At 45.2% G+C, this 27,875-nt stretch overlaps 8 protein-coding genes and 6 non-coding genes across 14 annotated transcripts; 7 read left to right on the top strand and 7 right to left on the bottom strand.

The window, feature by feature from the left end:
- Nucleotides 1–2,241: 2,241 nt before the first annotated feature.
- Trnam-cau (transfer RNA methionine (anticodon CAU)) lies at nucleotides 2,242–2,313 on the bottom strand. The gene has a single exon. It is a non-coding gene; the product is annotated as a tRNA-Met (tRNA).
- Nucleotides 2,314–2,856: 543 nt separating this feature from the next.
- Nucleotides 2,857–2,927, top strand: Trnag-gcc (transfer RNA glycine (anticodon GCC)). Its single transcript has one exon. It is a non-coding gene; the product is annotated as a tRNA-Gly (tRNA).
- Nucleotides 2,928–3,140: 213 nt separating this feature from the next.
- Trnak-cuu (transfer RNA lysine (anticodon CUU)) lies at nucleotides 3,141–3,213 on the bottom strand. Its single transcript has one exon. It is a non-coding gene; the product is annotated as a tRNA-Lys (tRNA).
- Nucleotides 3,214–3,784: 571 nt separating this feature from the next.
- On the top strand, nucleotides 3,785–3,858 carry Trnai-aau (transfer RNA isoleucine (anticodon AAU)). Its single transcript has one exon. It is a non-coding gene; the product is annotated as a tRNA-Ile (tRNA).
- Nucleotides 3,859–5,619: 1,761 nt separating this feature from the next.
- On the top strand, nucleotides 5,620–5,693 carry Trnai-aau (transfer RNA isoleucine (anticodon AAU)). The gene has a single exon. It is a non-coding gene; the product is annotated as a tRNA-Ile (tRNA).
- A 2,009-nt stretch (nucleotides 5,694–7,702) lies between these two features.
- Nucleotides 7,703–8,968, top strand: LOC128719930 (putative hydroxypyruvate isomerase). Its single transcript, XM_053813572.1, has 4 exons — nucleotides 7,703–7,910; nucleotides 7,988–8,099; nucleotides 8,413–8,588; nucleotides 8,655–8,968. The coding sequence occupies exons 1-4, from the start codon at nucleotides 7,703–7,705 to the stop codon at nucleotides 8,966–8,968; spliced, it is 810 nt and encodes a 269-aa protein (XP_053669547.1).
- Trnag-gcc (transfer RNA glycine (anticodon GCC)) lies at nucleotides 8,263–8,333 on the top strand. The gene has a single exon. It is a non-coding gene; the product is annotated as a tRNA-Gly (tRNA).
- Nucleotides 8,969–9,224: 256 nt separating the features above from the next.
- On the top strand, nucleotides 9,225–10,652 carry LOC128706678 (gustatory and odorant receptor 22-like). Its single transcript, XM_053801617.1, has 2 exons — nucleotides 9,225–10,466; nucleotides 10,536–10,652. The coding sequence occupies exons 1-2, from the start codon at nucleotides 9,225–9,227 to the stop codon at nucleotides 10,650–10,652; spliced, it is 1,359 nt and encodes a 452-aa protein (XP_053657592.1).
- A 919-nt stretch (nucleotides 10,653–11,571) lies between these two features.
- Nucleotides 11,572–12,996, bottom strand: LOC128715910 (L-dopachrome tautomerase yellow-f2-like). The gene is made up of 3 exons (XM_053810835.1): nucleotides 12,864–12,996; nucleotides 12,544–12,782; nucleotides 11,572–12,486 (listed from the first exon to the last, which is right to left on the bottom strand). Exons 1-3 carry the CDS (start codon nucleotides 12,994–12,996, stop codon nucleotides 11,572–11,574), a joined length of 1,287 nt encoding a protein of 428 aa, XP_053666810.1.
- Nucleotides 12,997–13,252: 256 nt separating this feature from the next.
- Nucleotides 13,253–15,426, bottom strand: LOC128710307 (L-dopachrome tautomerase yellow-f-like). Its single transcript, XM_053805357.1, has 5 exons — nucleotides 15,285–15,426; nucleotides 14,946–15,199; nucleotides 14,112–14,687; nucleotides 13,486–13,677; nucleotides 13,253–13,402 (listed from the first exon to the last, which is right to left on the bottom strand). Exons 1-5 carry the CDS (start codon nucleotides 15,424–15,426, stop codon nucleotides 13,253–13,255), a joined length of 1,314 nt encoding a protein of 437 aa, XP_053661332.1.
- Nucleotides 15,427–16,198: 772 nt separating this feature from the next.
- LOC128715901 (L-dopachrome tautomerase yellow-f2-like) lies at nucleotides 16,199–18,877 on the bottom strand. Its single transcript, XM_053810823.1, has 5 exons — nucleotides 18,749–18,877; nucleotides 18,330–18,647; nucleotides 18,156–18,261; nucleotides 16,566–17,224; nucleotides 16,199–16,495 (listed from the first exon to the last, which is right to left on the bottom strand). Exons 1-5 carry the CDS (start codon nucleotides 18,875–18,877, stop codon nucleotides 16,199–16,201), a joined length of 1,509 nt encoding a protein of 502 aa, XP_053666798.1.
- Nucleotides 18,878–20,027: 1,150 nt separating this feature from the next.
- On the top strand, nucleotides 20,028–20,913 carry LOC128707204 (transcription initiation factor TFIID subunit 9). The gene is made up of 2 exons (XM_053802153.1): nucleotides 20,028–20,187; nucleotides 20,252–20,913. The coding sequence occupies exons 1-2, from the start codon at nucleotides 20,112–20,114 to the stop codon at nucleotides 20,911–20,913; spliced, it is 738 nt and encodes a 245-aa protein (XP_053658128.1). The 5' UTR covers nucleotides 20,028–20,111.
- A 139-nt stretch (nucleotides 20,914–21,052) lies between these two features.
- Nucleotides 21,053–22,263, bottom strand: LOC128707593 (replication factor C subunit 4). The gene is made up of 3 exons (XM_053802551.1): nucleotides 22,139–22,263; nucleotides 21,208–22,075; nucleotides 21,053–21,145 (listed from the first exon to the last, which is right to left on the bottom strand). The coding sequence occupies exons 1-3, from the start codon at nucleotides 22,261–22,263 to the stop codon at nucleotides 21,053–21,055; spliced, it is 1,086 nt and encodes a 361-aa protein (XP_053658526.1).
- A 1,232-nt stretch (nucleotides 22,264–23,495) lies between these two features.
- Nucleotides 23,496–24,423, bottom strand: LOC128709285 (ras-like GTP-binding protein RhoL). The gene is made up of 3 exons (XM_053804272.1): nucleotides 24,163–24,423; nucleotides 23,955–24,072; nucleotides 23,496–23,701 (listed from the first exon to the last, which is right to left on the bottom strand). The coding sequence occupies exons 1-3, from the start codon at nucleotides 24,421–24,423 to the stop codon at nucleotides 23,496–23,498; spliced, it is 585 nt and encodes a 194-aa protein (XP_053660247.1).
- Between the last annotated feature and the right edge of the window lie 3,452 nt (nucleotides 24,424–27,875).

Genomic DNA, 27,875 nt, shown 5'->3' with positions numbered 1-27,875 from the left:
ACAAACCGATTACGGAAGCAACGAACCGGTGACCCGAATGAACATTCCGCCACCGCACCGTGGAGCAGTTGCATCTGTACACACACACACACGCCCGGTCGCCGTCGTTGTTGTTGCTTAACTTTCGATCGAAATGTTGTTCTAATATTAGACTACGGTCATCTTTACGGCCAGTAAAATAGCGGAAGTGTTATTAGCGACGTAAGCCGCACGCCTCGAGCACCGGTAATGTCAGCGAAGGGTTTATCGAGTAAGGTGCGATCGCGCATAGTGCTTACTTCCCTCGTGCTGGTGCTGGTGATGCTGCCAGTAGACGAATTTGCCTGCCATGTGTGTTTTTGGGTGATTAAATTCTTACGGGGTTTGAAGTGATAAATGGCCGGCGATGAAAAGCAACAAGTCGTTCCCGGTTTTCCACTGTTTCCAATCGAGTGCGAACAGATGATAATTTATAGTTCTTCTTTCAATTTGTCTAAGAATTCGAATCATATGTATGGGGAAACGGAACTGCCACTCTTGAGCAATGATAGCACAGCTAATATGGCCGGACGTAGAAAGACCAAACGGATGAAGATCTGTAAAAAAAAGTTTGATGCAATGAATACACATTTTTACAATAAGTTTACAACCAAGGGAATTCATTTTGTAAAAGAAATTAATGCAAAATAAACAATCTCCATAACAACTACTGCATCAAAATCGCATACAGGGTCAATGGCTCTTGCTTGAATGTTATACCAAGCGAAACTGCATCCTTACGCACAACGTGATGGGACGTTAGGACGGAAGAGTAGTGAATGGGGTACAAATAAATCATTAATTATGTATCCTCCTTACAAAAACCAATGGGCCGGGGTGGTGCCCCACCCATCGACAACAACAATCGGTAAGGAAAGGAGAGATAAATACAACGGTCACCCCCCCCACACAATAGCAACTGGACGTCGAGCGGTGCGATAAGGGCCACTGGAAGTGCAAACAGGAAACAAACACCGATGGAGTGTTTGGAATTAGAATATTAAACAGTGTCCGTTTGCTAGAAGTTATATAAAAAAAAAGCCGAACCGCCGGGAGAACAACTCCCTGCAAGAAGAACCAACACACCTGCCTGCTTGCGCCAGCAAATGTACCGACACCGGACAGCTTTTACGGAAATGGTCGGTAAGATCGTAAATGGCGGAAGGAACCGGCCGAGTGGGCAGCGCACAATGGCCGTAATGTGCCTGGCGGGTGGGGGTGATGTTTTGTCTGTCCGCACTTTCCCCGGGTGGCGTATACACCCTTTGTTGCAGTTTCCTTTTACGCTCGCTGCCCAAGATGGTAGCGCTTTCGGAGGTTGGCGACAGAAGCCGCTTATGGGAGGCCGCTAGTAGTCGCCGTAAAAACGGTAGCGAAACAACGTTTACGGAACCTTCTGCCGTTTGGTGAGAAATGCCACGCGGGCTAATGTAGAAGCATGTGGCGTATCTTTACATCCGCGACATCCGACGGTTTGAGCTGCTAGAGTTATGCGTCCAGCAGCGGTAACACTTCCGCCTCATCCACGACACCGGTCAGGTGGATAATTTATGCACCAGTGAGCACCGTTAGGTGGCGTCTATTAGAACTACATTTAATGCCTGTCCTATTAATTGCTAACAGTCTGGATTTCTAAAATTCATAGCTCGAAAATAGCATGACACGACCATACCACCCAGAGATCACCCAAAGGACATTCGAAGCAACACATTCGAAATACACAATCGCCATATTGGCCGTTCTCACGATCGTTGGTTAGACCGGATTTGGTCCAGCTCATAGAGTGCATCATAAATCTTCATCAACCACAACAAAACAACGGCTCAAACTTGATTGGTGTAGTTTCGGTTGGAGGCTTAGACCAACGGGTTCTTGGCAGAAGGAAACGGATCACCATGAAAATACACCACGATCAAGCTTGATGTGATTGCACGGATTCGAAGAGGTACTCTATACATATCATGGGTGATAAGCTAATATGCAGGAAGATTAATGAATCTGTAAATGGATGTGCATAACTGGAGGTAATGGGAAAATTTCGCACAATTTGCTAAACGGTTTACACACTTCCTATTCCAGCACATTTACGTAGCGTTATGTGTATTACAGTTGGCTTTCATAGCACGCAGGCAAATATATTAAATTCGATACAAAAATGTATCGTAAAAAAAAAGTGATTCTCGACGAGTGAAACAAAGGAGGAGGAAAAAAAGGATTTCAGGTTAGCAGAACGTAGTTTCGATCTACGGACCTCTGGGTTATGGGCCCAGCACGCTTCCACTGCGCCACTCTGCTCTTGTCGGAAAACGTGGTTTTAAATCCGTATACAAACAGGATTTTATTATGTTTCTGGAATTTTTTGTTGATGAATTATTGTTATGAGAACACTAGTGACAACGAATTATCAAATTAACTTACACATTATAACATTGAATATTTAACTGTTTTACGCGCACTGAGAAGCAAATTTTGCATTTTTCCAATCCAATGTATTTACCAAGCCAGGTATTGCACACATTAGTATTTTTAAGACAATCTTAACAGAAACCTGGTTTTTTTTTCTTCATTGCAAGAAGAAATAAAAAATAAGTAGCTTGTTAACCAGTATTATCTTTATCTTCAAGGATACCAAGAACATACCAAGACTTAACGTACCCCCGTGTTTTGACTGTTAACAATTAGATATAATTTATATGTTGAAGACTATAGCCTCTAGTTGGAATGTGTTTTATACAAATAAATTAATTAATAGATTAATGAAAATTTTTCAAATTAATTGTTTAATCGTAGTAATGTTCAGCACTACCGAATAATTTCTTGCCATTTCATTTTCGACAAGCATCGGTGGTTCAGTGGTAGAATGCTCGCCTGCCACGCGGGCGGCCCGGGTTCGATTCCCGGCCGATGCAACGAATGTTCTTTTTTTATGAATGTTTATTGTCTATCTCTTAGCACTGGGGTCTACTTCATTTTCAAAGTTGAATGAACTCGTCAAAAAGTAAAAATTACTTTAGATGTGACAAAAGAAGCTAGCAGAATATCCATCACACGCACGCACGTGTATCTCTTACCTACATACCTGCCATGCCACCTACATATGGTGATAAGCAAAATATATCGTGCGCCCAACGTGGGGCTCGAACCCACGACCCTGAGATTAAGAGTCTCATGCTCTACCGACTGAGCTAGCCGGGCCAGGTGAGAAGAGGGCTCAAATTGTATTACACAAACGTAACGCAAACCTCAATCCGTATTCTACTGCTCAATAAAGACAGTTGCATACAATTTTATGTTTTTCAAACCGAGTAATTTGTTGGATTGATTTTCACTTCAAACTCAATTCTCGCCATCATAAATTTCCTTCATTAGCGACATTGTACACAGGTCTATGTTACAAAATTACGAACCGAATTTGTTTATTTTATAGGACATTGTTTTACTTTAACAATTCTTGTTTCATTTATTGCAGCTTCACTTCACTAGAGCTTCGATGTGTTCTTCTTGTTGCTCGTCAGTTATCAGTTCTTTCGTAAAATTTCATTGTACGAAAACAATCTTTCCGTCATGATTATGATAATAACACCGAACTACAACTATGGTTTACTGGCTTTGTTGTTGTGGTTAAACTAATAACATTAGTTTGTTAGAAAACGCTCAAGGTTTGGTGAAATTATCTCACATAACTAATGCAGTAACAGGTCGTATTCGTATACTATGTATGTAGAGTGCATTTGTACAGGTGTCTTGTCCTTGGGAAGTTCGACATGGCTCCATAGCTCAGCTGGTTAGAGCGTCGTGCTAATAACGCGAAGGTCGTGAGTTCGATCCTCTCTGGAGCCAACGGGATAGTTTTTTACAACTCACCAGAAACGGTACGGTAATTGTTAACAGTTGTTTTGTTATTATGCCACTTCTCTAAATGTTAATGATTTATATTATTTGATTCATTTCTGCCTATTTTGAAACTATAATTTATCTCTTATTCTTGGTGGCATATAACCGTTTCAGTATGTAAACAAAAACCGATTTGTTTGTCTTGCACTACTTCCGGTAAAACACACACGAATCTCATTGTCTTTTGCAATACAAACCATGGAAAAAGGCTCCGTATGGCGCAAACATATTCGCAACATTGTCCATCCATAGCACACGAACCGTTTGTCAATCTCTTCGCCATTTCCCGCTTTTCCGTTGGCTTTTCTCCGGTGTCTAAAGTTTCCTGCACTGTGTGCATGGCAACGGTTGGTGCACGGAACTGTTTAGATAATTCTTCGCACGCGCCACACAATCGAATGCGAAAGGCCGGAAACACTTCGTCAAAACATAACTGGCAACCAAGTCGCATACGGAGAAAGAAACAAAGTCAACGCGTTGTTTCCGGTGAGCATAAAGTTTTCATCATCTTCGCCATCTTTTCCCATAGCCGTGTTGACAAAATGTTTAATTGATTTCTTCTCGCTTGCTCGCTACCCATTCGGGGCCCTCTTGTTATATCCACTTCCTGTCTTTTGGATCTCAACTGTGGTGTTGATGTTGTTAATAGACTTTCTCTATCGATATTGTGTCTATTTCAAGGCGCTTTATTAAAATTCTTATCACACTCCTGAAAGGCAACATGTAAACCACTGCGGTACGATCACCTTTTGTGCATAAATAAACGATTTAAACTAAACATCGATGTTTCTGTTCATTCCACGTTTGGTTCACAGCGCAATCAACTCCCGATAGTCTAACAGTCGGGTTTCGTAATTTATGAATTGATGAAAGGAACATGAAAATCATCAGTTTGTTTCGGGGACGCCAATAAATTTACCGCCCGTTGGAAGCTACCTTTCGATGCAGCGTACTAAGAAGTCACGGGTATTGAGACACGAAAACCCTACAAGTTGCGTATACCGGAAGAGGTAATAATAAATTATTACTGCATACATTATAAGGGCAACGATGAAATTGATAGAAAAGGGACTAAACAACATGGATTGAAAAGGTAGAATAATTACGAACGTGTTGACAAGGTTTGATGTATTCATTTATTATCCCACCGGGGTCATTACCATTGAAAACCATCGCACAAGTGTTTTGGTTGCTTTGCTTTTCTACGGATCGGTAGTTAGAAGAGTCTAACATATTTTCTTCTACCAAATTCGATTCCAAATTCGAATTCGAAGCAAGGCATCTTTTAAATATGTTTGATTGATTCAATGATTTATATTAGCTATTGGAGAAAATATCGGTGATGACCTACCAGGAGTAAAGTGACGACTCTGTTTGTACTGTTGTCCCTAAACCCACCAAGTCATTCTTATGATCTTAATCGTTTTACGTCAGATCGATGGGGACAAAACAAGCGAATAAAGTTTTTATAAGCAGTAAGACTGATCATTGTGCGCAACAATATTACAGAGCAGGAAATGTGTGTACAAGTGCAGAGAAAAGGGTTCCACTGCGAGTGAGAAACCATTGCAAGCGAAAGAAGGTTTCATTGCGTGTAGATATGCTTGAAACATGCGCTCCTGGTATCAACTAGTAAAACGCACAAACAGTGAAGTCGGCCATTGTAAACGGGCTATGATTTTACATGGTTCTGCCGCAGAGCATATCGGCTCCATAGCTCAGCTGGTTAGAGCGTCGTGCTAATAACGCGAAGGTCGTGAGTTCGATCCTCTCTGGAGCCAGTCGCTTCTTTTTACCACCAATCGCTTTCTCTCACTCCAAAAGATGCATTTTCTTCTTTCACATTATTTTTTATTAACGTAATTTTTATCACGTAACTTATTTCTAGATAATTTATCACTAAAGTGGAATTAGAATTTGACAGTCCAGTCCATCGTCGCCATGTTCTATCGTAGCAAAGCACTTGTCATGCGCTGCGTGGATCTCGAACCGCGCCAGTCGTTCGAGTGATTCGTTGTTCAGCAAGAACACACAATTTATGCTTATGCGCATGCAGCTTATTCGTCGAACAAATGTCAATCGTTAATAACCCTTTGCTAATTACTTAACGCATCGCCGAACCTCTGAGCGTTTCAGCAGAGAACAGACGGTTCTTCTTGGATGTGTTTTGACTATCGGTGCACGTGTACAAATGCGTTTGATTTAATTTGCTTCTTTTGCGCAAAGTCTTTGAGATGTATTTAATAAGCCGTAAATTATATTCAACCTGGCTAATGTACCCGGTGGTTGCATTTTGCTTGGACTTCAAGCGGCACAGGTTGCGTTTGGACTTAATGGACGATTATTCATCTCCATTTGTCGTGCCATGCGTGTGCGTGTTGTCCCTTTGCTTACTTAGCCATGAAATTAATGTGTCATCGGTATGCCGATAATGAGAAATTCGTATACTGCGCAACGTTGTTGTACCTGATCCATACAGTCTGTAATGCCACGAACAATGTTATTTATTTAAATTATTTTCAAACCCGTTGTCAGTTATCTAACGAATTTCCTATCCTTGACAAATCCTTAAAGGCAAAAATCCTTGATGAAAAAGCTGTATTTATTAAACTAAAGTATCTAGCTTGTTTTAAAAAAAATCCTTCTTTCCTTTAAACTTCCTTTGTTAATTTTAGTCGTTTACACAGTGTTTTTTTAGTATGAAAAGTTATGAAAAGTAGTATGAAAAATCGATTCGAGGAAGGGAGCGTCCAAAATAAAAGAAATAGATTTTAACGGGTTCTATATAGAAGAAATATGCGATAAAATGATCATAAAACAACCGTTGATATATAGTTTTAAACAAGTTTAGAATAAAAATTTAAAAACCATATAAAAAAAAGAAAAAAAAAAGAAAAAAATAAAATTTTATTGGAAATGAAACTCCTCGTTTTATAAAATAAAGAAAATAAAAGGACTACAAATTTTCATGCCATTTTTATTAATATTTCGTACCCCTCGTATGTAATGGAATTATTACCATGAGTAAAAATGATAACATAAACACTGATCGATGTAAAGAAATATGTTGAATTGGTGCATAACATCATTAATTCATATCTACCATTGATAACAGGTCAGCACTAATCGTAGAATCTTGTTTCTCGTAGTAGCAGACACCCTTGCTGAAGTTATTTTTAAACGGAATGAACTCTTGCTGCCATCCCCAATGGACAACATGTTCATTCCACGATTTTGTTTCGATAAACTGAAGGGCGAGGGCGATACGATGGGGCAATCATATGAGCATGTTTTAAACAATTTATTGACAAAATACAAACAAACCTTTATAAGTTTGTTGGCAAAAGTAAATTTACAATCAAGAAAGTGTTCCACTCCGAGCATTTCCCAAATTATCCAACGCGCTTTCAATTCGCGAATCACACGAAAGAAAAGCTTTCGAAAGGCGAAAGGGAAGGGAGGGGGGGGGGGGTTCCACTGGTTCATTTATATGTCAAACGCAGCTGACGCTTCGAGCATTCGCCCAGCATCAACCCCCAACAATTGCATCCACCCACAGCAGTGGGACGGTGTTGTTTATCGTGCGGTTTTAGCGATCGAGCCTCGAGTAAAGCTGTGGTTAATTAATTTCACGAACCGCTGAGCATTTGATTGACGGGTACAGCAAAACAAAGTGGTGTGGTTTTTTTCGGGGGCTGCTCAAATTATCAAAACCTTGCTGATAAGGGTGACAAAGTGGGGTCGTGAGTGATTTACGGTGAAATTGTTCGGCCAAAAAAAAAGCAAAGCGATGACAGCGGTGGCGCTAAAGTTTTGTGCGAATTTGAATTTTATGTTCCTCGAAGCTGGTGCATTTCTGGACCGGTACCGTGCCGCAAAGCGGGCCGGTTTCGATGGCGTCGAGGGACCGTTTCCACCGGCCGAGATTAGCCTGGAAGCGTTGGTGGCGGTGCAGAAAGAGACTGGATTGAAACAGATCCTTATGAATATAGCCTTGGGTAGGTGAATGGTTGCTGGCGAAAAAGAAAAGTTTGTTGGAGATATGTGTTACCAATGTGTTTCCATGTTCGTACAGGGGATGTACCAGGCGGTCAGCTCGGTTGTGCTGCCCTTCCGGGATGGGAGTCGGAGTTTCTCGTAAATCTGAACCGCACGATTGAGTACGCCAAGGCTGTTGGGTGTAGGAAGTAAGTGTTTGCAGAGATAGTACTGTTTATATTGGCACAAAACGGTTGGCATTGCACTGAGCAATGATAAGCGAGAGGTGACTTTGAAGTGCACTGAAATCGTGAAGAAAGGTTGGTTTTTGTTGACGCTTAAATAAGGCGTAAAATGCTCTCTCAGTACGAAGCATCGGTGGTTCAGTGGTAGAATGCTCGCCTGCCACGCGGGCGGCCCGGGTTCGATTCCCGGCCGATGCAACCAGATGTTCTTTTTTCATTATTTTTTGATACTTATGTTAATTCTTATGTTCACTCGACTACTCCACGCTTTGGACAGGATACACATAATGGCGGGGAAATTGGATGGACCTGCCACAGAAGTACACGATCGGACGTATCTGGCGAACCTACGTGTCGCGGCACCAATCCTTGAGCGCAACAACATTATCGGTGTGATTGAACCTATCAACAAACATGCGGTACCTGGGTACTATCTGGCATGTTACGACAAGGGTAGGCAATCCATTTTTTTAACTTAAATCTAAATCTTTACTGAGCTTCGATTTCGTTGCTTTACAGCCACAGCGATGATAACTGCCGTCGGCAGTTCCAATGTGAAACTGATGTTGGACATCTTCCACTGTCAGCATATACGAGGCGACATCACCAACGGCATCCGTGCCCTAACGTCTTACATCGGGCACGTACAGCTGGCACAGGTACCGGACCGTAACGAACCAAACACCGACGGGGAACTCAACTTCCGCTACCTTCTGCACGTGTTGGCCACCGAGGGCCGCTATGCGGACGGTTGGGTGGGATGCGAATATCGTCCCGTGGCCGACACCGTCAAAGGGCTCCACTGGTTGCGTGACTTCGGCTACTGGCAGTGACATTGCCGGGGACCTCACCAGGGCTGACAAAAGCGTCTTCGGGAAAGGGTCATGGGATGTCAACATTATGCATAAGAAATGTGTCCAAATAGACGGGACCGGTACTTTGGGTAGAAAGTGTTTCATTATTCAGCGATTAAACGTATCGATTGGCGCGTTGCCCGGGTGGGTGTAACTACGCGCGTTGCTCCATATAAATATGGATCGCGCGAAGACCTCCGAAAGGACAGTGTCTCGGACAACCGCACGACACACGATGGTTATCAAGGAAAGTGAGTTCGATGATTCGCTCGGGTACGCGTTGCTGCGCAGTGAGATGGGCACCGTGTGGGACACGTCCAAGGACGAACGGATGATCAACGGTACGATGGACCCGGAGCTGATCCAGCGTGCGAAGGAGCGTGCCATCCGTGCCCAGCTGAACTCGGCCGATGGCGACACGTGTGAAACGCACGATCAGTTCTACCGCGACCATAAGCTACTGCTGGTACTGTTCCGCGGGCTGGCCGTCATGCCGATAACGCGCTCCGTACCGGGCCGTATCACGTTCAGCTGGCGTTCGGCCGCATCCATCTACGCGTTCTGCTTCTACATAGTATCCACCGTGATCGTGCTGGTGGTCGGGTACGAACGCATCAAGGTGTTCCAGACGACGACCAAGTTCGACGAATACATCTACGGCATACTGTTCGTGATCTTTCTCGTGCCACACTTCTGGATACCGTTCGTGGGCTGGGGTGTCGCCGGTCAGGTCGCCATCTACAAGACGATGTGGGGCGCGTTCCAGGTGCGGTATTACCGCGTCACCGGCACATCGCTCCAGTTCCCCCACCTGAAGTTGTTGATCGTTTTCCTCTCGATCGGGTGTCTCGTGTGTGCGATCGTGTTTCTGCTGTCGCTCAGCTTCCTGCTGGAGGGTTTCGCCCTGTGGCACACATCCGCCTACTACCACATCATCACGATGCTCAACATGAACAGTGCGCTCTGGTACATCAACAGCCGCGGCATCCGGGTGGCGTCCTCCAGCTTGTCGCGTTGCTTCCGCCAGGATGTGGCGATCGAATGTACGGCCGCAATGATCTCACGCTACCGATTCCTCTGGCTGAACCTGAGCGAACTGCTGCAAGCGCTCGGGAACGCGTACGCCCGCACCTACTCGACGTACTGCCTGTTCATGTTCGTCAACATCACCGTCGCGATTTATGGCGCACTGTCGGAGATCATCGACCATGGGTTTGGGTTTTCGTTCAAGGAGATCGGCCTCATCGTGGACACGGTGTACTGCTCCGCGCTGCTGTTTATCTTCTGCGACTGCTCGCACAATGCCACGCTGCAGGTGGCGCAGGGCGTGCAAGACACGCTGCTCAGCATCAATCTGCTGAAGGTGGACCAACCGACGCAGAAGGAGATAGATCTGTTCATACAGGCGATCGAGATGAATCCGGCTATTGTGAGTCTCAAAGGGTACGCGGAAGTTAATCGGGAGCTACTCACCTCGGTAAGGGTCTTTAGACATATGCTCTCAGTGTCGCATTCTGACGTATTCCGGTGTGGTCTCTTTCCGCAGAGCATTGCCACGATCGCTATCTACTTGATCGTTCTGTTGCAGTTTAAGCTGTCGCTCATCTCACAACAAATTCCGGCAGAAATCATCGAGAATGTGAAGCTTTTACAAAAACAGTAAGCCAGAATTAATACCGCTCGATTCGCGTGAGATACTTGATCGTCCTGAATTGTGCTTGTGATTGTGCTAAATAGGTCTTTTGAGAAGAGTCTTCAAGATGTTTTTTTTGTGAAGAATCATTCAAAACAGGAACAGGAGCCATGGGTTCGGAACCGTAGGTTCGGAGCCGGCTCCGGAGCTGTTGGTGCGTTCCGGAGCGCACATCACTAGTGTACATAGGAGATGTGGGTACTGAGTAAGAGTGAGTGAGTGAGTTGAAACCCGCAAGGGAGTTGAAGAATATTACTCACCACGAGGAGTTTTGATGACTCTTTTATAAATCCTTTTTCGTTTATACTCGATCTAACTCTCTGTGTCGATTAGCGACTCACTCAGGAGTGAGAGAGTGAGAGTGGGTATAATCGAAGAATATTGGTAAAAACATTAGGGCAACGTAATATTTTTTAATGAATCTCAAAAGAGTGAGTAAAGATTTTAAATCCCTCTTGTTGATTATGATTCAAATCACTGCAAAGAGTGATTATTCTCATCTCTAGTGCGGTAGACAAACAAGCTCATAGGTGAAGGTCATACATCCTAAATGTTACTCAAATCTTAGAAGATTTATCAATCTTTAAAATAGAGATTAATTCAGTTCAAAGTTTAATTCAGATTCCTGGATTTGAATCAGATTCACTCAACATTAGTTTTAAGTGTTAAGAAGTTAAGAATCAAGTCTACAACTTATAAAGGCAACTCTCAAGATATGCCTAGAAACAACCCCACCTTGTTGTCTTTATTGATTAACGAGCACAGTAGTCGTACAACAGTACCAAAAGCATCATCACATCAATAAAATCAATCACAAGAGACACTAAAAATTACACACAACAGTTAAGATATTTCACCGCAACTAACCTCCACCTTCGAAGACGATTCTCTAAGGCGCATTATCACACTTTGTGCCACGAATGGCAACGGCCGGATCCTGTCGCCAAAGGCGAAAATTGTATTCACTTTCATTGAGCCGCGAATAGATCCAGATGGGCAGCCTGTTGGTCAACACCCACAGCATGCCGTCCGAGTCGCCCGTCAAGTCGGTCGGATAAATAAGCTCCCGATTGTCCAGATGTACCACCGCGTGACTGCCCGCATCGAAGATGTGTTCGGTGTTCCAGCATCCGATCGAGTTCCGGTTTATCTCGGCATAGAACACTACCCCGGTGCGGGCATCGTAGTGATGCATGGCCGACTGCGTGTTAGGTCCCCGGTCGCCCAGCGCCTCGAACAGCCCATCGTACATCCCGGACTGGGCGATCCGTTTGTTCTGCAGCACGCTGGAAAACGTCCCGAACTCGGTCGTGCTCACCATCGGATGGTAGTAGACCAGTTTCGAGCGGGCGAGCGTATCGTTCTGTCCGACCGCCACCGAAAACACCCCATCATCCCACTCGAACCGTTGGCCGGCCACATTCAGCTTGGTCCGGTTCCGGTCGTGCGCAAACGACGAATGATTAAACGACCACATGTCATTATCGCGCATGCTGTACACGTGGATGGCGTTCGCGGCCAGATCCGGAATATACGCGAACGCTCCCCCACAGTCGGACGGCTCGACGTCCACGGTGATGCTCGCCATGCCGAACCCTTCCTGTACGATCGATTCCGGTACGGTGTAGCGCTGCACCAGCTGGTCACGTTTCAAATCGATGATCCAGACCTGGGGACGCTGCAACTGCAGCCGGTTGTCCGGGTACTCTAGCATGCCGGTGTCGACAAACCACAGCCGCTCGCACGCATCCACCCTGGTACGATACACCGAAACCAACCGTCGCAGATCGGGCACATGTTCCGGCTGAAAGAACGGACAGCATAATGGCCTTTGGCTTTATTTGCAGCATGCTCCACAAACCTGCAGCTCATTGATCGGATAGGTGGGATAGGCTTTCAAGGGTGGGCTCCGTTCACCGACCGCCACCTGCGACAGATCGATCACGTTCAGCGTTGCCGGTACACCCGGTCTTCGACGTGGCACCGTGATAAACAGCCGGTTCTTGTGATGCGTGGCACCCATCGGAACGTTACCGTACGCTTGGAACGTTTCGTTCGCTTCATCGGCCAATGTTCTTGGGAATAAAACCGCACTACTTCCTGGAGGTGCAATCGCAAAACAAATCAAACAGCTGAGAACTTTGTTTACACAGTCAACGAGAGGCGCTTTCTAATACGCACCTTTACTGCGATCGGGAAGATCACTGTAAGACATCTGTTTCCATTCGAACACTTTCTCGAACTCGGTAGCATTGCCGCCAAGCGCAAGCAGTGCGCACAAAGTGACAGCAGCAAGGACACGCAGATAGTACATCTTACTAATGAATTCTCTAATAATTGTGTTGTCCAATTAGGAATAAAGCTTTATTAAACCAAGTATAGATGAAGCCCTTAAGGAACAGTGGTGAAGCGAGCCGTACGCTCTGATCGATACTGGGATGTCTATCACAAACGATCGCGAGATCGTTAATCACCCGACTGACCGCGACACAACGACGCTTCTTTGCCCGCAACCAATACAGCAACCCGCGTTGATAGTGTTGATAGTTTACGCTTTACAGCTTTGCTCGCTAGGCATCGGGCGCACAGATTGTTCCAGCGATTGCCTTCGCCGGGGTTTGCCGCCACACGCGGAAATTATAGTCATCAGCGCTGAGCGACGCGTACAGCCACCTTGGCAATCCGTTCGTCATCACCCATAGGTCACCGTCGCTGTCGAGCTGTCCCCGGGGATGGGAAGAATTGATGTTGGATCGTTAGTATGCAAGGTTTCTTATGACACACCCAAGGGAACCCCACTTACGGTCATATCCGATGGGTAGATAAAGTTCGTATTGTCCAAGTGCACGATGCCGTGGTTTTCGGGATTGAAGGGCCGCTTCGAATTCCAGCAACCGATCGAGTTGCGGTTGACTTCCGCGTAGAACAGCACACCCGTCTGCGGATCGTACTGGTGAATGGTGCACTGCGTTTTAATTCCACGCTCGCCAAGATGCTGCAAAAATGGGAAGTAAGCGAATGCGGTGCTAAAAACTCCAGACAGGGATTTTGGGGAATTCTTCCTCTTTCTTCTTCTTCTTCTTCTTCTTCTTCTTCTTCTTCTTCTTCTTCTTCTTCTTCTTCTTTTTACTGTTTCTTCTTCTTCCTTTTCTTCTTCTTACTTTTCTTTTTCTTACTCTTCCTTTTCTTCTTCTTCTTCTTCTTCTTCTTCTTACTATTTCTTCTTCTTACTTTTTCTTCTTCTTATTTTTCTTCTTATTCTTATTCTTCTTCTTCTTCTACTTCTTCTTCTCACTTTTCTTATTCTTCTTACTGTTTATTTTTCTTACTTTTTCCTTTTCTTCTTCTCCTCATTCTTCTTCTTTTTCTTCTTCTCCTTCTTCTTTAATATTGCTATTGAGGAAAAACAACCTAAAAAGCCACACTTACCGTAAACAAATGATCGTATCCTCCAACGTTGGCAAGTGTTTCATTTTGCAGGACACGCGAACTGGTCGTGTACTCGGACGTGCTGGCCATGGCGTGGAAATACACTGTTCGCCCTTCCTCCGGCGACTGCCGGTGCGGGCCGAGCGCTATCGAGAAGATGCCATCGTTCCAGCGAAACCGCACACCGGCCACACCGAACCCGGTCATGCGCGGATCGAACGACAGGAACTCGTGCTGGAACTTCCACATCCGGTTTTCCCGGAACCCGTACACGTACAGCCGGTAGAAGGCCAGATCCGGTATGTAAGCGTACGCACCGTCACAATCGTCGCTAGTGGAGTCGATTGTAACGCTAGCCATGCCGTGACCTTCGGCGACAATCGTGTCCGGTATTTCGAACTGGCGCACCTTTCGATCCTGCAGCAGATCGATGATCCACAGTGCGGGTCGCTGCACCTGCTTCCGGTGGCCGGGATACTCGAGAAATCCAGTATCGACGAACCACATACGATCGCAACGATCAACACGCGTGCGATAGACGGAGATGAGCTTTTTCGGGTCCGGTAAGTACGGGGCCTACATTGGAACGGTACAGTGTGAGTTAGCTCGTTCGTGCCAGTTTTTTCAATGCGAAGCAGAACAGTAGAGGCACTTCAAAAACTCATCCGCAATATTACATTCTAAAACCGGCTTCTAATGTACTCCACCAAGCAAAAAAGCCACGCGGAAACGATGATGGAACCAGTTTGTTGCACAAATAATGCCTTAATTAGCGAACGTTCTTTCAGGCGTAGCAAGCCAAAATTAACTTCCCCAAGTTACGGTGCATCTTACCTTCAGCTCGTTGGTAATCGCGTTCGGGTACGCAATCAACTTGGGTGACGTTTCGCCTGCCGGGATCTGGTCCAGGAGGATAACGTTCAGCGTGGACGGAATGCCGGTACGACGTCTCGGCACGGTTATGAACACACGGCCCTTATGATGGGTCACTCCCATGGGCAGATTGTGGTACGGTGCGAAGCTTTCATTCAGTGCCGCCATTTCGGGCGCATCGTCCGGCACATCCGGGAAGAACAATCTGTCGGTATCTTTAAGTGGAGATTGGAAGATGGAAACAGAACGTTACACGTTTCCACCATGCTCAGTCAATAGTCTAGTCTCCACCGATGGTACCTTCGCCTGCATCACTATTGTTAAAGTCTAACGACTTCCAGCGGAACACTTCTTCGAATTCATCTCCTTGAACGCAGCGGCACAAAGTCACCGTAATGAGCAGAATGACGCACCGTAACGCGGACACACGCTTCTCACACATCCTATCGCCGATGCAGCACGGTACGCAGTGAACCGCTCAAGAAAACCTATTCGCGGCCACAGATTCGTACTGAACCGGTTTCGTCGTTCGTTATTGATTTAACAGTCGTTTCCTTCCTTTGTGAGTTTGCGGTTAGGGCAGTGTTGTCAAACCCTTTTCTAGCACGTGAGCCTGGTTACAGGGCAGCAATGGAAAAATTTAATTCGGTGGAACTATTGGAGGATGCTTTGGATTTTGAAGTACCAGAGAAAAGTTTCACCACAAGTTCCTGAATATTCACAAGAATTCGAGGAAGAGGGCGCACGAGCATATTACACATTCTTTTAGTAATATCACCAGGATTTAGTAATATCAGATTGATTAACATCTGTGGAATATTCGAGGATACTCCAGGAAGATTTACCAGGAGAGAGACACCAGGGAAGATTTTCACCAGAATTTCCCAGATCTTCACAAGAATTCAAAGGAAGAAGGCGCAACATCTCACCCATTCTTTAAGTAACATCTTCAGATATCTGACTTGTAAGCAAACAACAGTGGAGTTCTATTTCTTGAACACCTCGCACATTCGCATGTTTGACAAGTCTGGATTGGCAGAGGTAATTGCAAATAATCACCTATCCACATCCACCCCTACTCTGTTCCACATTCAAAAAAAGCAGCACAGGGACGTTTATTGGTTGTTGCGGAAAAATTGACGCGGTTTATTTGATGCTCTTCTTCGTACCGGACCCATGGGACCGGCTAGTGGTAGTGTCGTTTGTAACCCGTTTTACGGTCGTCGACCGTGTCCCGGGCGGCCGTGCCCCCAGCCACCGTACGGACCACCGCCCGGTCCGTCCTTGTCCTTGTACTCGAAGAACGTGACACGATCATTGTTGTTCTCGTCTCCAAACCGTTGCCCGGAATGCACGTTCGGCGGGGAGGCCGGATCGCAAACGGTACCCTTGATGATCTGCTTGATGTTGGCGCGCCACACGAAGAAATTGAAGTCCTCCAGGCTGAGCTGAGTGTACAGCAGCTTGATGATGGAGTTCGTCATGAACCATACGTAGCCGTTTTGATCGATCTACAAACGCAACAAGGCAATTAGCAAATATGCGATGGTAAGATCCCTCCGTGTCCCACCACCTACTCACCGACAGATCGTTCGGGTACACAATATCACGATCGTTCTTGTACACGATCGCCATGTTTTGTGGTGCGAACGGTTTGTTCGTATCCCAGCAGAGGATCGCGTTCTGCTGGATCAGCGCGAAGAAGATCACCTCCGTTTCCGGATCGTACGCGTGTATGCTCGACTGCGACTTGCTGCCACGGTAGCCAAGCAGCTTGAAGTCGGTACCGTGCCAGGAACGCTGGGAAGCGGTCTCGTTACGCAGGACCTCGGTCGACACGGTGAACTCGGAGTTGCTCGACAGCGCATGGAAGTACGCCGTGCGGAACTTGGTCGCCGGATTCGGATTGCCGAGCGCGATCGAGAAGATACCGTCGTCCCAGGCAAAGTTGATACCCTGGATCAGGTAGTCACCTTCGAGCGGGTTCAGGAAGAAGTAGTTGTGCAGGAAGCGCCACGCGCGCCGGTTAGCGTAGTCGTACACCACCATGCGGTACGTCTGCAGGTCGGAAATGTACACGAAAACCTTCTCGCAATCGGTCGGATCTACGTCGAGCGTGATCGAAGTTAAGCCGTAGCCAGTTTCGACCGCTTCCTTGGGAATTTCGAAACGATGGATTGGCTGGTTGGTTGTAAGATCGATCGACCACACCGAGGGCCTTTGTACGACGGTGAAGTTGCCTGCAATGGTGAAAGGTGAGTAAGGGCATTGTAATGTAGGAAGTAAATTGCTGTTACCACAACATGCAAATCAATGCTAATACCATTTTTATCCTGATAAATGTTTGATTCTCTGATTCTGCCTACATTAAGGTCTACTCCGATCTTCTACCGGCACGTACCATCTCTTGTATGCTAGTTCGCGTACGATGGCGCATTCTTGCACGCAACATTCACTATTCATATCTGACCGGCTTAACTCTTTTCGCCAGAGATCCACAGGCTGTACAAGAGGGTGGCAATCGTATCGAGATCCTATCTCCGGATGACCTTGTGGTGCAGTCGTACGTTACCGGTTATATTATACCATCGGGATTAATCATCCGGCTCATATAAAAACCACCAGTGCAGAAGAGGTGTCTGCTAAAACGGAATTGTACAAGGCCATCCCAAAAAAAAAACATTTCGGGCTGGTAACAGTGTGCACCAAAACCTTGACCAGATTTTGTTTGTTTTCCATACCGCGGAGACATGCCCGAGATGGTTGGAAACACCCATCGTTCACACTTCGAACCTGTTCGGTGCGGAAACCGGTCTCCCGAAGTGATAAAGCTTGTAACCGGTTTCCCGCCTCAAAACACCGCCACAATCGTACAAGCTTTGCGGGGAAATAACGTTCGATTCGGCGGAAAAGAGCCATCAACAAGCCAATCTTTGTACAACATAAATACAGATTGGGAAAAAAAAAAATCGTAGCGCGTCTTGATTTTAGGTTTGGAGCGTTGTTGTCTACGGGGTGCGTTGATTATCGTGACCTTTGGCTAGGTTCATCGTTTCGAACCTAAACAACTTGATAACGAATGCTGGACGAAGTGAATTAGGGCAAATATCCCAGCAAATGCTCCGTATATTAAAACATATGTGTTCCGTATGTCACAGTTGTGAAACTTACCGGGGATTTCCATCATGCCCGTATCGACGAACCACAGCCGGTCGCAGCGATCGACACGTGGACGGTACACCGTTACGATACGGTTCGCGTCCGGTTGTAAGTCCGCCTAGAATCGTGCAACGGCAGTTGATTAACGGGCGTTCTGGTGAGCAAAAGAATATAGCGTCCACTTACCCGGAGCTCGTTGAGAGCAAAGTTAGGATACGGCTTCAGGACGACGTTCGTGTTGGGGAAAGGTGGCGAAACGTCGACCACATTCAGTGTGGATGGGATGCCCCAGCGACGGCGAGCCACGGCCACAAACACTCGGTTCTTGTGATGTACAGCACCCATCGGGATGTTTCCGATCGGTATGTAACCATTAGGACGCTGTAACACTTCCGCCGGTACGTCATATTCAACCTTCTGCCACTTCAGTACCTCTTCTACCTGACCGTAGGCCACCGCCACAAGGGTGGCCAGAAGGATCAGGCCCGTTTTCACCATTTCTGCCTGTGTAGGAGCAGAGAACCACCACAGATCACCACAACTACTCCGATTTGATCTTACTGGGGCGACTGTTACCCGTCACTGACTGGAAGAATCCAACCAACTGGAAGAAATTTACGCTGTGACCGTTCCGTTCCGATCACGCTGTAGCAATGATGCTGTGCGACTTGGTAGACGAATAAATAGACTTCCAGCATCCAACGATTTTTTGTTGTGTTTTTAATCTCGTGCATCTTCGGTTTGGCCGGACCGGTTCCTGTTTGTTCTCCCTCTACCAATTTTCATTATCTCGAGCTCACTCTCTCCGTCTGCCTGTCTACAATATTTCGTGGCGAAGGTCGCATACGTTCTGAAGAAATTTGTTTCATTTGTTTAATTGCTGCCGGTTTCTTTTCAACGTTCTTTACCTGTGGATAGGTAGACTCCTGTTTAGGATCGAGGAACAAAAAGCTGCTGGTCAACAACCTGTTGCTGATTTTGTGTGTATTTTTCGCTAAGCAGACGCACCTCGTGCAAGATATCTACCAGAAGCGACGAATTCTGGACAGGTTTGAACTTTCACATTTATTCTGTTATTGTTAACGATGCCAGACACCATTGGTGCACCACAAGCAAAAGACTTCGAAAATCTCCTATATCCCAGGATTAAATTTTGATTCACTCGCAATTAATACTGTTCTGTAAAGATGACTTTATAACTGTTTGGATAAGTTGGCAAGTGTTGGGCTGCTATATCGAAATCTCCTACAATATTTAGGAAAGGGAATTTTGTGTGGAGTATTCAACGACTTTAAGCTATTTTACTATCCTCGGATGTTCCGTTGAAGAATATGTTCTCTTTCTCCTTTTTGTGAGATAATCTTCAGGTATGATTTGGGAATCCAATTTTCTGGACCATTTTTGTTACTCCGCAGGGTTGAACACGAAATGCTCAACTATCTCCATTTGCAATAAAACCGGCAGCTGGTCGTCGTATGCCCTATTAAAGTTTGTACACCTGTATTTTTGTTTTAAAGAGAAAAAATGCATATATTGTTTATCATTTTGTTAGCTGGAAGAATAGTGTCGCACATTTCGTGTTCTGCATGATACATGGTGTTGCTCCTAGGTTTTTTTCAAATTTAATTTCATGAAAGTTTTCACTAATGTTTCTTGAAATATTCCACTTTCGGAGAATGACACAGTGACGCACCTCAACTATACACATCTCGTCTCGTCTGTCGTGTTTGACAGCTGAAACCGTATTGTTGATACACCGATAGCATTCTCTGCATTGTTTTGCCCTATAATGGACGTAAGTGTGCAAAGTTCCAGGCGATTTTTACGTGTTTTAATGGTTTAATAATAAAATTCTGTTCTCGTTTCAATGTGTATGTTCTTCAGCTGCAAGGCACGGAACGGGAGAAGGGCGAAAAGGTGAAGATAGTCAACCAGGTAAAGCATATACCGAAAGATGCACAGGTTGTGATGTCGATCCTGAAGGAGCTGGGTGCGACCGATTACGAGCCACGGGTCATTAATCAGCTGCTAGAATTTACCTACCGTATGTACAGCCGTGTCCCTGTATAGCGAGAATCCATACGATAATGTAAGTTTGCTATTTTCAGGATACGTAACGTGCATCCTAGATGACGCCAAAATATACGCCAATCACGCACGCAAGAAGGTGATCGAGATGGATGACGTGAAGTTAGCTACGCAGATGATTCTGGATAAAGCATTCACTAGACCACCTCCGCGCGACGTGCTACTGGAAATAGCACGTGTCCGCAATGCTACACCGCTACCATTGATAAAGACCCACTGTGGATTACGCCTTCCGCCAGACCGCTATTGTCTTTCGGCCTGCAACTACAAGCTTCGTGCTGCACAACAACCGAAACGGATGAACAAATCCGCTCTCGAAGGTAGATCGTCGCTCAAGTCTGCTAAAGCAGGTTCCGGTGGAGGAGCGGATGGAAGCGGCACTGGAGGAGGCGTCAAACGACCATCCGTTCAGTCCACTCCTAAGACGCAGGTGGTAAGCATACCAAAACCAGTGTTCAAATTTAGCACGGCTCCAAAAACGGCACCAACCACGGCAACAAAATCAATTAAAACGACAGTCACATCGATCGGTGGTTTGGGTGGAAGCAATGGGGCGTCAGCCGGTAGTACGGGTGTAGCTGGAAACGTCGACATTAAGATGGAAACGGACGATCAGTTTGGCGAGGGGAACAACGGCAACAAGCGCAAGCGAGAAGAGGATGACTTTGAAATAGTGGAATAATTTAGTAAACTTTAACAATAAACACTCCTGTGTGCGTGTGACTGACCTAAACATGAGCGAACAGTGAGAGACAAGATTTTTTCCAAACGGAGAAATTACTGTACTTGAGAATAACAGCCTATTATTTATTGACAATATTTCATTGGTCTTTAAGGGCCTGAATAGTGACGCATCCTAAATCCATGATCTGAATATATTCTGATCCTCCACCATGTAGCCGGAAACAACATTCCTGTAAATGTAAATCACAAAACATGAGAACCAAATTGTACAGTTCACTATCCGTCTACTTACACCAAGCTTTTCGCAGATAACGGCCTTTTGCTTTTCCGTAAGTCCGTCGTTGTACACAATGTACTCGGTCAGCTGTTCGAACAATTGGCCAACGCTATACGCATCGTAGGAAAGATTCTGGACGAATTCCTCCAGCTTGCTGTAGTTCGAGCTTTTGCAAACTGATACAAATTCCTCCAGGTAACGTTCTGGCACTACACCGGACATTTCCATGATGTCCTGCCGTTCGATGCGTGCCTGGGTGCCTTTTAACCGATGACAAGATTGCAGTGTAGTGATGGCTCGTCTCAAATCACCACCGGATATGTTAACGATGTCCTTATAAACTTCCTCATCTACTTTCACACCTTCCTGTTCGCAGATGTAGCGCAATCGCTCAATGATCTTTTCTTCACCCAATGGTTTAAAACGAAATTTGGTGCATCGGGATGTAATGGGCTCGATAATACGCGACACGTAGTTGCAAACCAGACAAAACCGTGTGGTTTTAGTTTCTTTTTCCATCGTTCGGCGCAGAGCAGCTTGGGCCGCATGCGTCATTGCATCGGCCTCGTCCAGGATGACGATCTTAAACGGTGGACAGGGTTTACCGTCCGATCTGGTACCGCTGGCCGTTAGCTGTGCGAAGGTCTTCACTTTGTTCCGGATCACCGCTATACCACGATCGTCCGATGCATTCAGCTCGAGAATGCGTTCTTTAAACATATCGCCAAACAGTTGTCTCGCAGCAGCCAGAATTGTGCTGGTTTTGCCGGTACCGGGCGGACCGTACAGAAGCAAATTCGGAAGGTCAGTGGTGGAGAGACTTTCACGAAGTACAGCAACAACTTCCGCCTGTTCCACCACATCATCGACACTCTTTGGACGGCTAAAAGGAAAAAGTGTGCATTCTTCAAACCTTCATCCACAACCCAACACTAGACGTACTTACTATTTCTCAACCCATGGTACGCTATGCTTTGCTCGCTTGGTTGCTGTTGATGGGCCACCCTCACCACTAGTGCCCGCGAAAGAACTGTCTCCAGTTGTACGGCCTGTTTTTAAAAATGCTTGCATAGTTTCTGTTGAGTCTCAGGCAGTGATCCAAATGCTTGGTTTTATTTAATAACAGACACAAATTAGAAAACAACGAGTCGGGAATGTTGAAAGTGCCGCTTCGTATTAAATTTGCGCGGTTATTATTGTTGACATCTAATGTCAGCGTGTGACATTTGTATGGTTCCGTGACGGTTGTCAAAATAACCGCACGGTGGGAATTTATCATGTTGATCGAATTTGAACTAGTCGTTACCAACTGAATGAAAATTGAATTAAAAATTAAATTTCATTTACCACCACTTTCTATTCAATTTGCAAAAAATACATAGAAATTATTGACACTTGACTTTGGTTTACTGTATAAAATTTGGAATGCTTAAGTTTTTTTTAATATTGTTTTTAGAAAATATTTTCTTTCATTCATCATCCCACAATAATGAAAAATATCTCATGTATACAGTTTTATTCGGCTTAAAATGACTAGTTTATTTAGCAAATATATAAAACAAGCACACCGTACACGTGCACGCCTTTTGATGCCCAAGGTTGGCTGGTACCGGTTTACGTCACGATTTCGCCACAGTTTTTCTTTAAACAATCTTTCCTTTCCCTAGTATCACTATAAATATTCTTTAACAATCTGTTTTTTTTTATCTGTGCTAACTAGGCGTTAACATGTTCGTACGTTTTGCTTTCTCGGTTCACTTTTAGATAATCGCTAAGTAGTATCGCTAGAGTGAATCACTATCGCTGTGGTAATGGTGGTAGTAAACGACGCAGCCTGATTGATACTAAACAGAACGAAGCCTGATAGTCCGAAAACCGAGTGCATATCGTTTTATAATGCTGCGTATGAATACTTTCGCAAAATACAGCCATTCTGTTTTCCATGCTAGAGTTTATGGCAAATACGCACCTCCTCAAACAAGGCAAACAAATCAGCTTGAAGTGAAAACAATTCCAGATGTGTCGCATCTGGCAATACAATTTTAGCACAACAATTTACGGCTACATAATTATAACCAATACTGCAAAGAACAAAGAAATCTGTTTCCTGTGCGCTATCATCGCTCCATAAAGATGTGTGATGATGGTCAAGTACGCTTACCAGCAGTTCGACTAACAGTTCACCTCAATTGCGCCTTTGCTTAGTGCTTCGTGAGTACAGCTTACCCTCACTCAATCCCCTACAAAACGGTTAGCCCGTACAATCAATCCAGCAGATATCACTAACCACCTTAACGTCTAAACTATAGTAGCGTACAGATCCGAGGGCCCGCGTGTGGTTTCTTCTCCACAGCCCTGACCGCCTCGTCGAACACCTCCGCCAGGTTGAGCTTCCGTTTCGCGGAACACTCCACTAACGCGTAGGCTTTGATTTTGTGCTTTAGCTTCTTGCCCTCGGCCGTGGTGACGAACTTTTCCGACCCGGCCACCCTCAGATCACTCTTGGTGCCTAGCACACGCAAACACACAGCAGTAGTTGAACAGGTGTGGGCAACGTGTTTGGTCCGAGCAAGGCAGCGTCGACGTCCCAAGGCGTTATCGTATCGGTCCAGAGTATGATTATTTGGGTGAACAAAGCACCAGAAACATGGGGCAACAAGAACGTGTAAAAAATATAAAGTTAGAAACCCTTTGCACAAACACACGCGCCAACGATGACCGTCGCGAGGCGTATCGAGGCGTAGACGATCGGACACACTTACCGACAAGCACGATTGGAACGGAGGGTGCAAAATGTCTTATCTCTGGGTACCATTTGGACAGCACGTTATCGAAAGATGTGCGGTTCGATATTGAGTAGCAGATGAGAAAACAATCGGTCTGGAAATAGTTTTAAGCGAAAATGAAACTCCAACGGGAAAGGCTCACACCAGCAGAATGGCCATCTGGGACCCACCAACCCATACTTACATTCGGATAGCTGAGTGGCCGCAATCGCTCGTAATCTTCCTGGCCGGCCGTATCCCACAGGGTAAGCGCATAGTCGGCACCGTCCACGACGATATTACACGCATGGTTGTCGAACACGGTCGGGACGTACTCGCTGGGGAATTCGTTCTGCGTGTAGGTGATGAGCATGCAGGTCTTCCCGACCATACCGTCCCCGACGGTCGTTACTTTCAGGGGTCGCATCCCGCCGCCGCCGCCGCCACCACCATTCGCAATCGTCATGCTGCCGGTGTTGCCGGTTTTTCGATGCCTCTACAGAATATTCGACGCGCGTCTCGACGATCGTTTGGCTCTGGTTGGTAGAAGCAATGGAATGACACATTAAGCTTTTAAGCACACCGTACAGACCGTCAACAGGTTGTTTCTAACCGATAAACCACGCTGCCCACAGCGTTCCCTGTCTCGTGGGGCACTTTACCGAAACAGGGCCAGAAGCAGCCGTGTAGTTTATCGTGCCAGTGAGAAAGTTTTCATTTTCCTGCCAAATGCCTAGTGTGGGCCTAGTGACGTCGGGGTGGTAAACGCTTTACCACCATCGCGCGCGGACTTGTACCGGCTTCCAATGTGTGATCTTGAACAGCGTTTAGTTGCAGCATGGTAGCAACAGCGCGTAACGGTGAGAGAAAATGGCTATCGGTGGCGCAGCGTTGAATTTGTTTACACAAGCTGCCGATACCGAAAGGTGCGAAACAAACTTACGGATGGCGCGAGGCTATGACGATGGAAGATTTCCAATTAGTATCCGGCCCAACGGTTGGTACCCACCCGGCCAAAAGTGTTGGTCGCGAAATCGAAGGAAATGAGACGTATCGGTCGTGCATCTTTTATCGTACCCGCGAATTGCTTTATCGCAAACGATTAGTCGGAGCGCTCAATCGGCGTAACAAATTAATAGGAACTTGGGCGAAGAAAGCGACAAATGGCTGGGGGTGATGATGACGAGAAAGTCGTGGTGGCCGAAATAGAAAAGTAAACATTTTTTTTTTTAATTCACCACAGAGTACAGTACAGAAATTTGAGAGCTGATAGGAGTAGTGTTGTGCTTAATAAATCTTTGGAGAAGAGTCTTCTGAAGGAATCTTTTGTGAAAAGTTAGTGGCGGATCATGTCCCTTGGGCCTCAGGGTCATACGCTCGGACAAGCTTATAGGCCCTAAAACTTGGATGATTTATGAATATTCGAGAAGTATTCGGAATATTCGAGAATCTTTGAAATAGATATTCAGATTTATTCCTTCAGGTTCATGATTCTGAATCAGATTCGCAAACAACACAAGATAGGAATACAAGTTGAAGATGCTGCAGAAGATTTCTTTCTTCCGGGAAAAAAAGACTTTGTCATCCATCTTATGCCACATATTGACTTTCATTGCAAATATTAAGCATAAAAAGAACGAGGTAGCGTCACATCTTTCACTTATAGAAACTTATGGGAAACATGTTGCAGTAGTGTTCCGGCTAAAAAGATCCTGTATTCCGAGATTGGAAACTTAGATTCAACAATAGCAAAACGCAGAATTTTTCGAATTACGAAGAGTTCAGAAGCGCAACGAAGAATTGAAGACGAGATATTGCTGGAATTTGTGGATGTAAACGCAACCAAAAACGCGTAACAAATTAGCCGTCGCACTAAATGTATACCAGGTGGTAATTTGTTGTTCGTTTCAAACCCAAAGGGGAAAGCTTCAGAAGCCCAGTAAATTAAGGTAATTGGAGCATCTCTAAGGTAGCTCCTCAACGCTTCCAAAAGGAAATTGTTTCCGCTTCCGATTGTCGACGACAACCTAGCCAAGGTTAGATCATCCTAAGCGCTAAACATCATGACTTTCACCTGTTTCTAGTCGGACATTCAGCTCTGTGACCGGTTTAACCGGCGGAGGTTGTGGTTGTGCCATCAAATGTTGGATCAAGGTAGATCGGTAAATATGTCAACTACACGAATAACTTTGCCTTTACATCGATAGCAATGGGATACAACGCGCAAATGATACAATAGTATATGGGACGTTCTATCACATCTGCAGTGCTCTCCACGCCTGGTTTTAACAGATTGTCAGTTATTTAATGGGACATGTGCTTGCCGAGCAGCAGTTAGAAAAACTTGAAACTGATACAATTTTGTTGGTAAGGAATCTACAAGTTGCCGTCTGATGTACGATCAGACAGGTTCTACTTAGAATAAATCTATTTTGAAGTCATCTTGAAACATTACCAATTCTAATAATTAAAACTTATAGGACAGGGTATTCCTTCCACATTGTCCAAACCATCATTCTAGCTCACGTAAATGTGTGTGGTTGTTAAAAATCCTCGGAAACAAAAAATATTTTGCCTCTATCTAGAGCGCCAACACAGTAAATATAGTCTAAACTCAGCCACAAGCTCAAAACTATTCTACGCTAGCTTAGGGCATAAGAGATTAAGTCCACGAAACACACCTTTTCCGGTTCGTTATAAAATCGCACTATGGTTGCTAGGACGAAATCCCTACGGGATTTAACCCGAGCACTAGCATCGTTCGTTGTACGTTGCCTAGCACCGTGACGTAAAGACGTTAGTCGGTAATTGAATTGTGTTTTGCATAATTTTGCTGTTAAATTTAACGCATACGGTCAGGGATGTTTGCGGGTTTTCTCCCGCACGCCGTAAATGTACCACTTTAAAGCACATCGATTCCGATGCATTACATTCCAATTACTATTTTCGTACGCTTGCAAGTACTTGGAGAACGAGGAAACACTTGAAGAATGAAGCACTTGAAACGGTGTGTAGCTAAATCTGGACTAAATATATCGACCAGAGTGCAAAAAAAAATTAAACCGAATGAAAGACGTACGAGCTCATTCTACACAACAGGTGATTTCATTTCACCGTACGTAAAAAGTTTATACTCAACAAACACTTTTAGACGGTCCAACGAAAGACGGTGTGCCACACATGGAAACCGCTTGCCTTGCTGACGAAGGATGTTTGATGTCGACCAACATAACGCGTATGAAAATGGATACGCAAATTCATACGATGCGCACACTCACACCATGCTTGTTACCAGTACTCGACGTTCGCAGTGCATCCTTTTCCCGTGCCAGCAATTTGCTAGAGTAGTTTTCCCGTGAATCACCATATGTGGGGCCGACCGCACCATTCGAAAGGCGGTAGTCACAAGAATTTTTCATATGGTTAGACATGTTTTTATGTTCTGCTATCTGTCGACTTACAAGTACTGTCTCTTCCTCTTTGTGCGATTATCTTCAACCGTGACACCGTAGCATCCGTGTAGCCTACTGGGAACATGCTATTGAACGAATGGAATTCTGTATTGCAGTATTTCATAAATAAAATGTATCGAATACCTTAAGTGTAATAAATTCTCAATAGTGAAATTGTTGAGTTTCTAGTGATGCATCTTTGTTCAATCCAGGGTGATCCCATGGGTCGTACTTTAGTTCGTCGTTTAGTGTTGAACTTAGTGTAAATTCAAGAATCGGAATGAATCTTGAACTGAATGAATGAATCTGAATCTTTATTAATTGGAGGAATTTATCCTCTGCGATTCATGAATCATCCAAGATTTATGACCACCTGTGAGCTTGTCCAACTACTATTCCGCTGTAGACCTACTCCACTGCTCTAAGGATTCATTAAAGGATGAGGATGAAAGTTGATTCGTGATTT

This window comes from Anopheles marshallii, chromosome 2, assembly GCF_943734725.1.
Source record: "Anopheles marshallii chromosome 2, idAnoMarsDA_429_01, whole genome shotgun sequence".
Classification (NCBI taxonomy): Eukaryota; Metazoa; Arthropoda; class Insecta; order Diptera; family Culicidae; genus Anopheles; species Anopheles marshallii.
The sequence above is the reverse complement of the archived record's forward strand: the minus strand, read 5'-3'. Positions and strand labels throughout refer to the sequence as shown.

Bases quoted from the DNA above. Each gene is read 5' to 3' on its own strand.
- LOC128719930 (XM_053813572.1), top strand. From the start codon at position 7,703: ATGACAGCGGTGGCGCTAAAGTTTTGTGCGAATTTGAATTTTATGTTC. The intron at 8,100-8,412 runs GTAAGTGTTTGC...CGCTTTGGACAG, and splicing joins AAGGCTGTTGGGTGTAGGAA to GATACACATAATGGCGGGGA. The intron at 8,589-8,654 runs GTAGGCAATCCA...GTTGCTTTACAG, and splicing joins TCTGGCATGTTACGACAAGG to CCACAGCGATGATAACTGCC.
- LOC128707593 (XM_053802551.1), bottom strand. From the start codon at position 22,263: ATGCAAGCATTTTTAAAAACAGGCCGTACAACTGGAGACAGTTCTTTC. The intron at 22,076-22,138 runs GTAAGTACGTCT...TTTTCCTTTTAG, and splicing joins GTACCATGGGTTGAGAAATA to CCGTCCAAAGAGTGTCGATG. The intron at 21,146-21,207 runs GTAAGTAGACGG...TTACATTTACAG, and splicing joins TTATCTGCGAAAAGCTTGGT to GAATGTTGTTTCCGGCTACA.
- LOC128715910 (XM_053810835.1), bottom strand. From the start codon at position 12,996: ATGTACTATCTGCGTGTCCTTGCTGCTGTCACTTTGTGCGCACTGCTT. The intron at 12,783-12,863 runs GTGCGTATTAGA...TTGCACCTCCAG, and splicing joins TCTTCCCGATCGCAGTAAAG to GAAGTAGTGCGGTTTTATTC. The intron at 12,487-12,543 runs GTTTGTGGAGCA...CCGTTCTTTCAG, and splicing joins ATCCGATCAATGAGCTGCAG to CCGGAACATGTGCCCGATCT.
- LOC128715901 (XM_053810823.1), bottom strand. From the start codon at position 18,877: ATGCACGAGATTAAAAACACAACAAAAAATCGTTGGATGCTGGAAGTC. The intron at 18,648-18,748 runs GTTGGTTGGATT...GCTCCTACACAG, and splicing joins CACAGCGTAAATTTCTTCCA to GCAGAAATGGTGAAAACGGG. The intron at 18,262-18,329 runs GTAAGTGGACGC...GCACGATTCTAG, and splicing joins TTGCTCTCAACGAGCTCCGG to GCGGACTTACAACCGGACGC.
- LOC128707204 (XM_053802153.1), top strand. From the start codon at position 20,112: ATGTCGATCCTGAAGGAGCTGGGTGCGACCGATTACGAGCCACGGGTC. The intron at 20,188-20,251 runs GTATGTACAGCC...TGCTATTTTCAG, and splicing joins GCTGCTAGAATTTACCTACC to GATACGTAACGTGCATCCTA.
- LOC128710307 (XM_053805357.1), bottom strand. From the start codon at position 15,426: ATGTGTGAGAAGCGTGTGTCCGCGTTACGGTGCGTCATTCTGCTCATT. The intron at 14,688-14,945 runs GTAAGATGCACC...GTTCCAATGTAG, and splicing joins CGATTACCAACGAGCTGAAG to GCCCCGTACTTACCGGACCC. The intron at 13,403-13,485 runs GTAAGTGGGGTT...CCCCGGGGACAG, and splicing joins TCTACCCATCGGATATGACC to CTCGACAGCGACGGTGACCT.
- LOC128709285 (XM_053804272.1), bottom strand. From the start codon at position 24,423: ATGACGATTGCGAATGGTGGTGGCGGCGGCGGCGGCGGGATGCGACCC. The intron at 24,073-24,162 runs GTAAGTATGGGT...AACTATTTCCAG, and splicing joins GGCCACTCAGCTATCCGAAT to ACCGATTGTTTTCTCATCTG. The intron at 23,702-23,954 runs GTAAGTGTGTCC...TGCGTGTGCTAG, and splicing joins CGTTCCAATCGTGCTTGTCG to GCACCAAGAGTGATCTGAGG.
- LOC128706678 (XM_053801617.1), top strand. From the start codon at position 9,225: ATGGTTATCAAGGAAAGTGAGTTCGATGATTCGCTCGGGTACGCGTTG. The intron at 10,467-10,535 runs GTAAGGGTCTTT...CTCTTTCCGCAG, and splicing joins ATCGGGAGCTACTCACCTCG to AGCATTGCCACGATCGCTAT.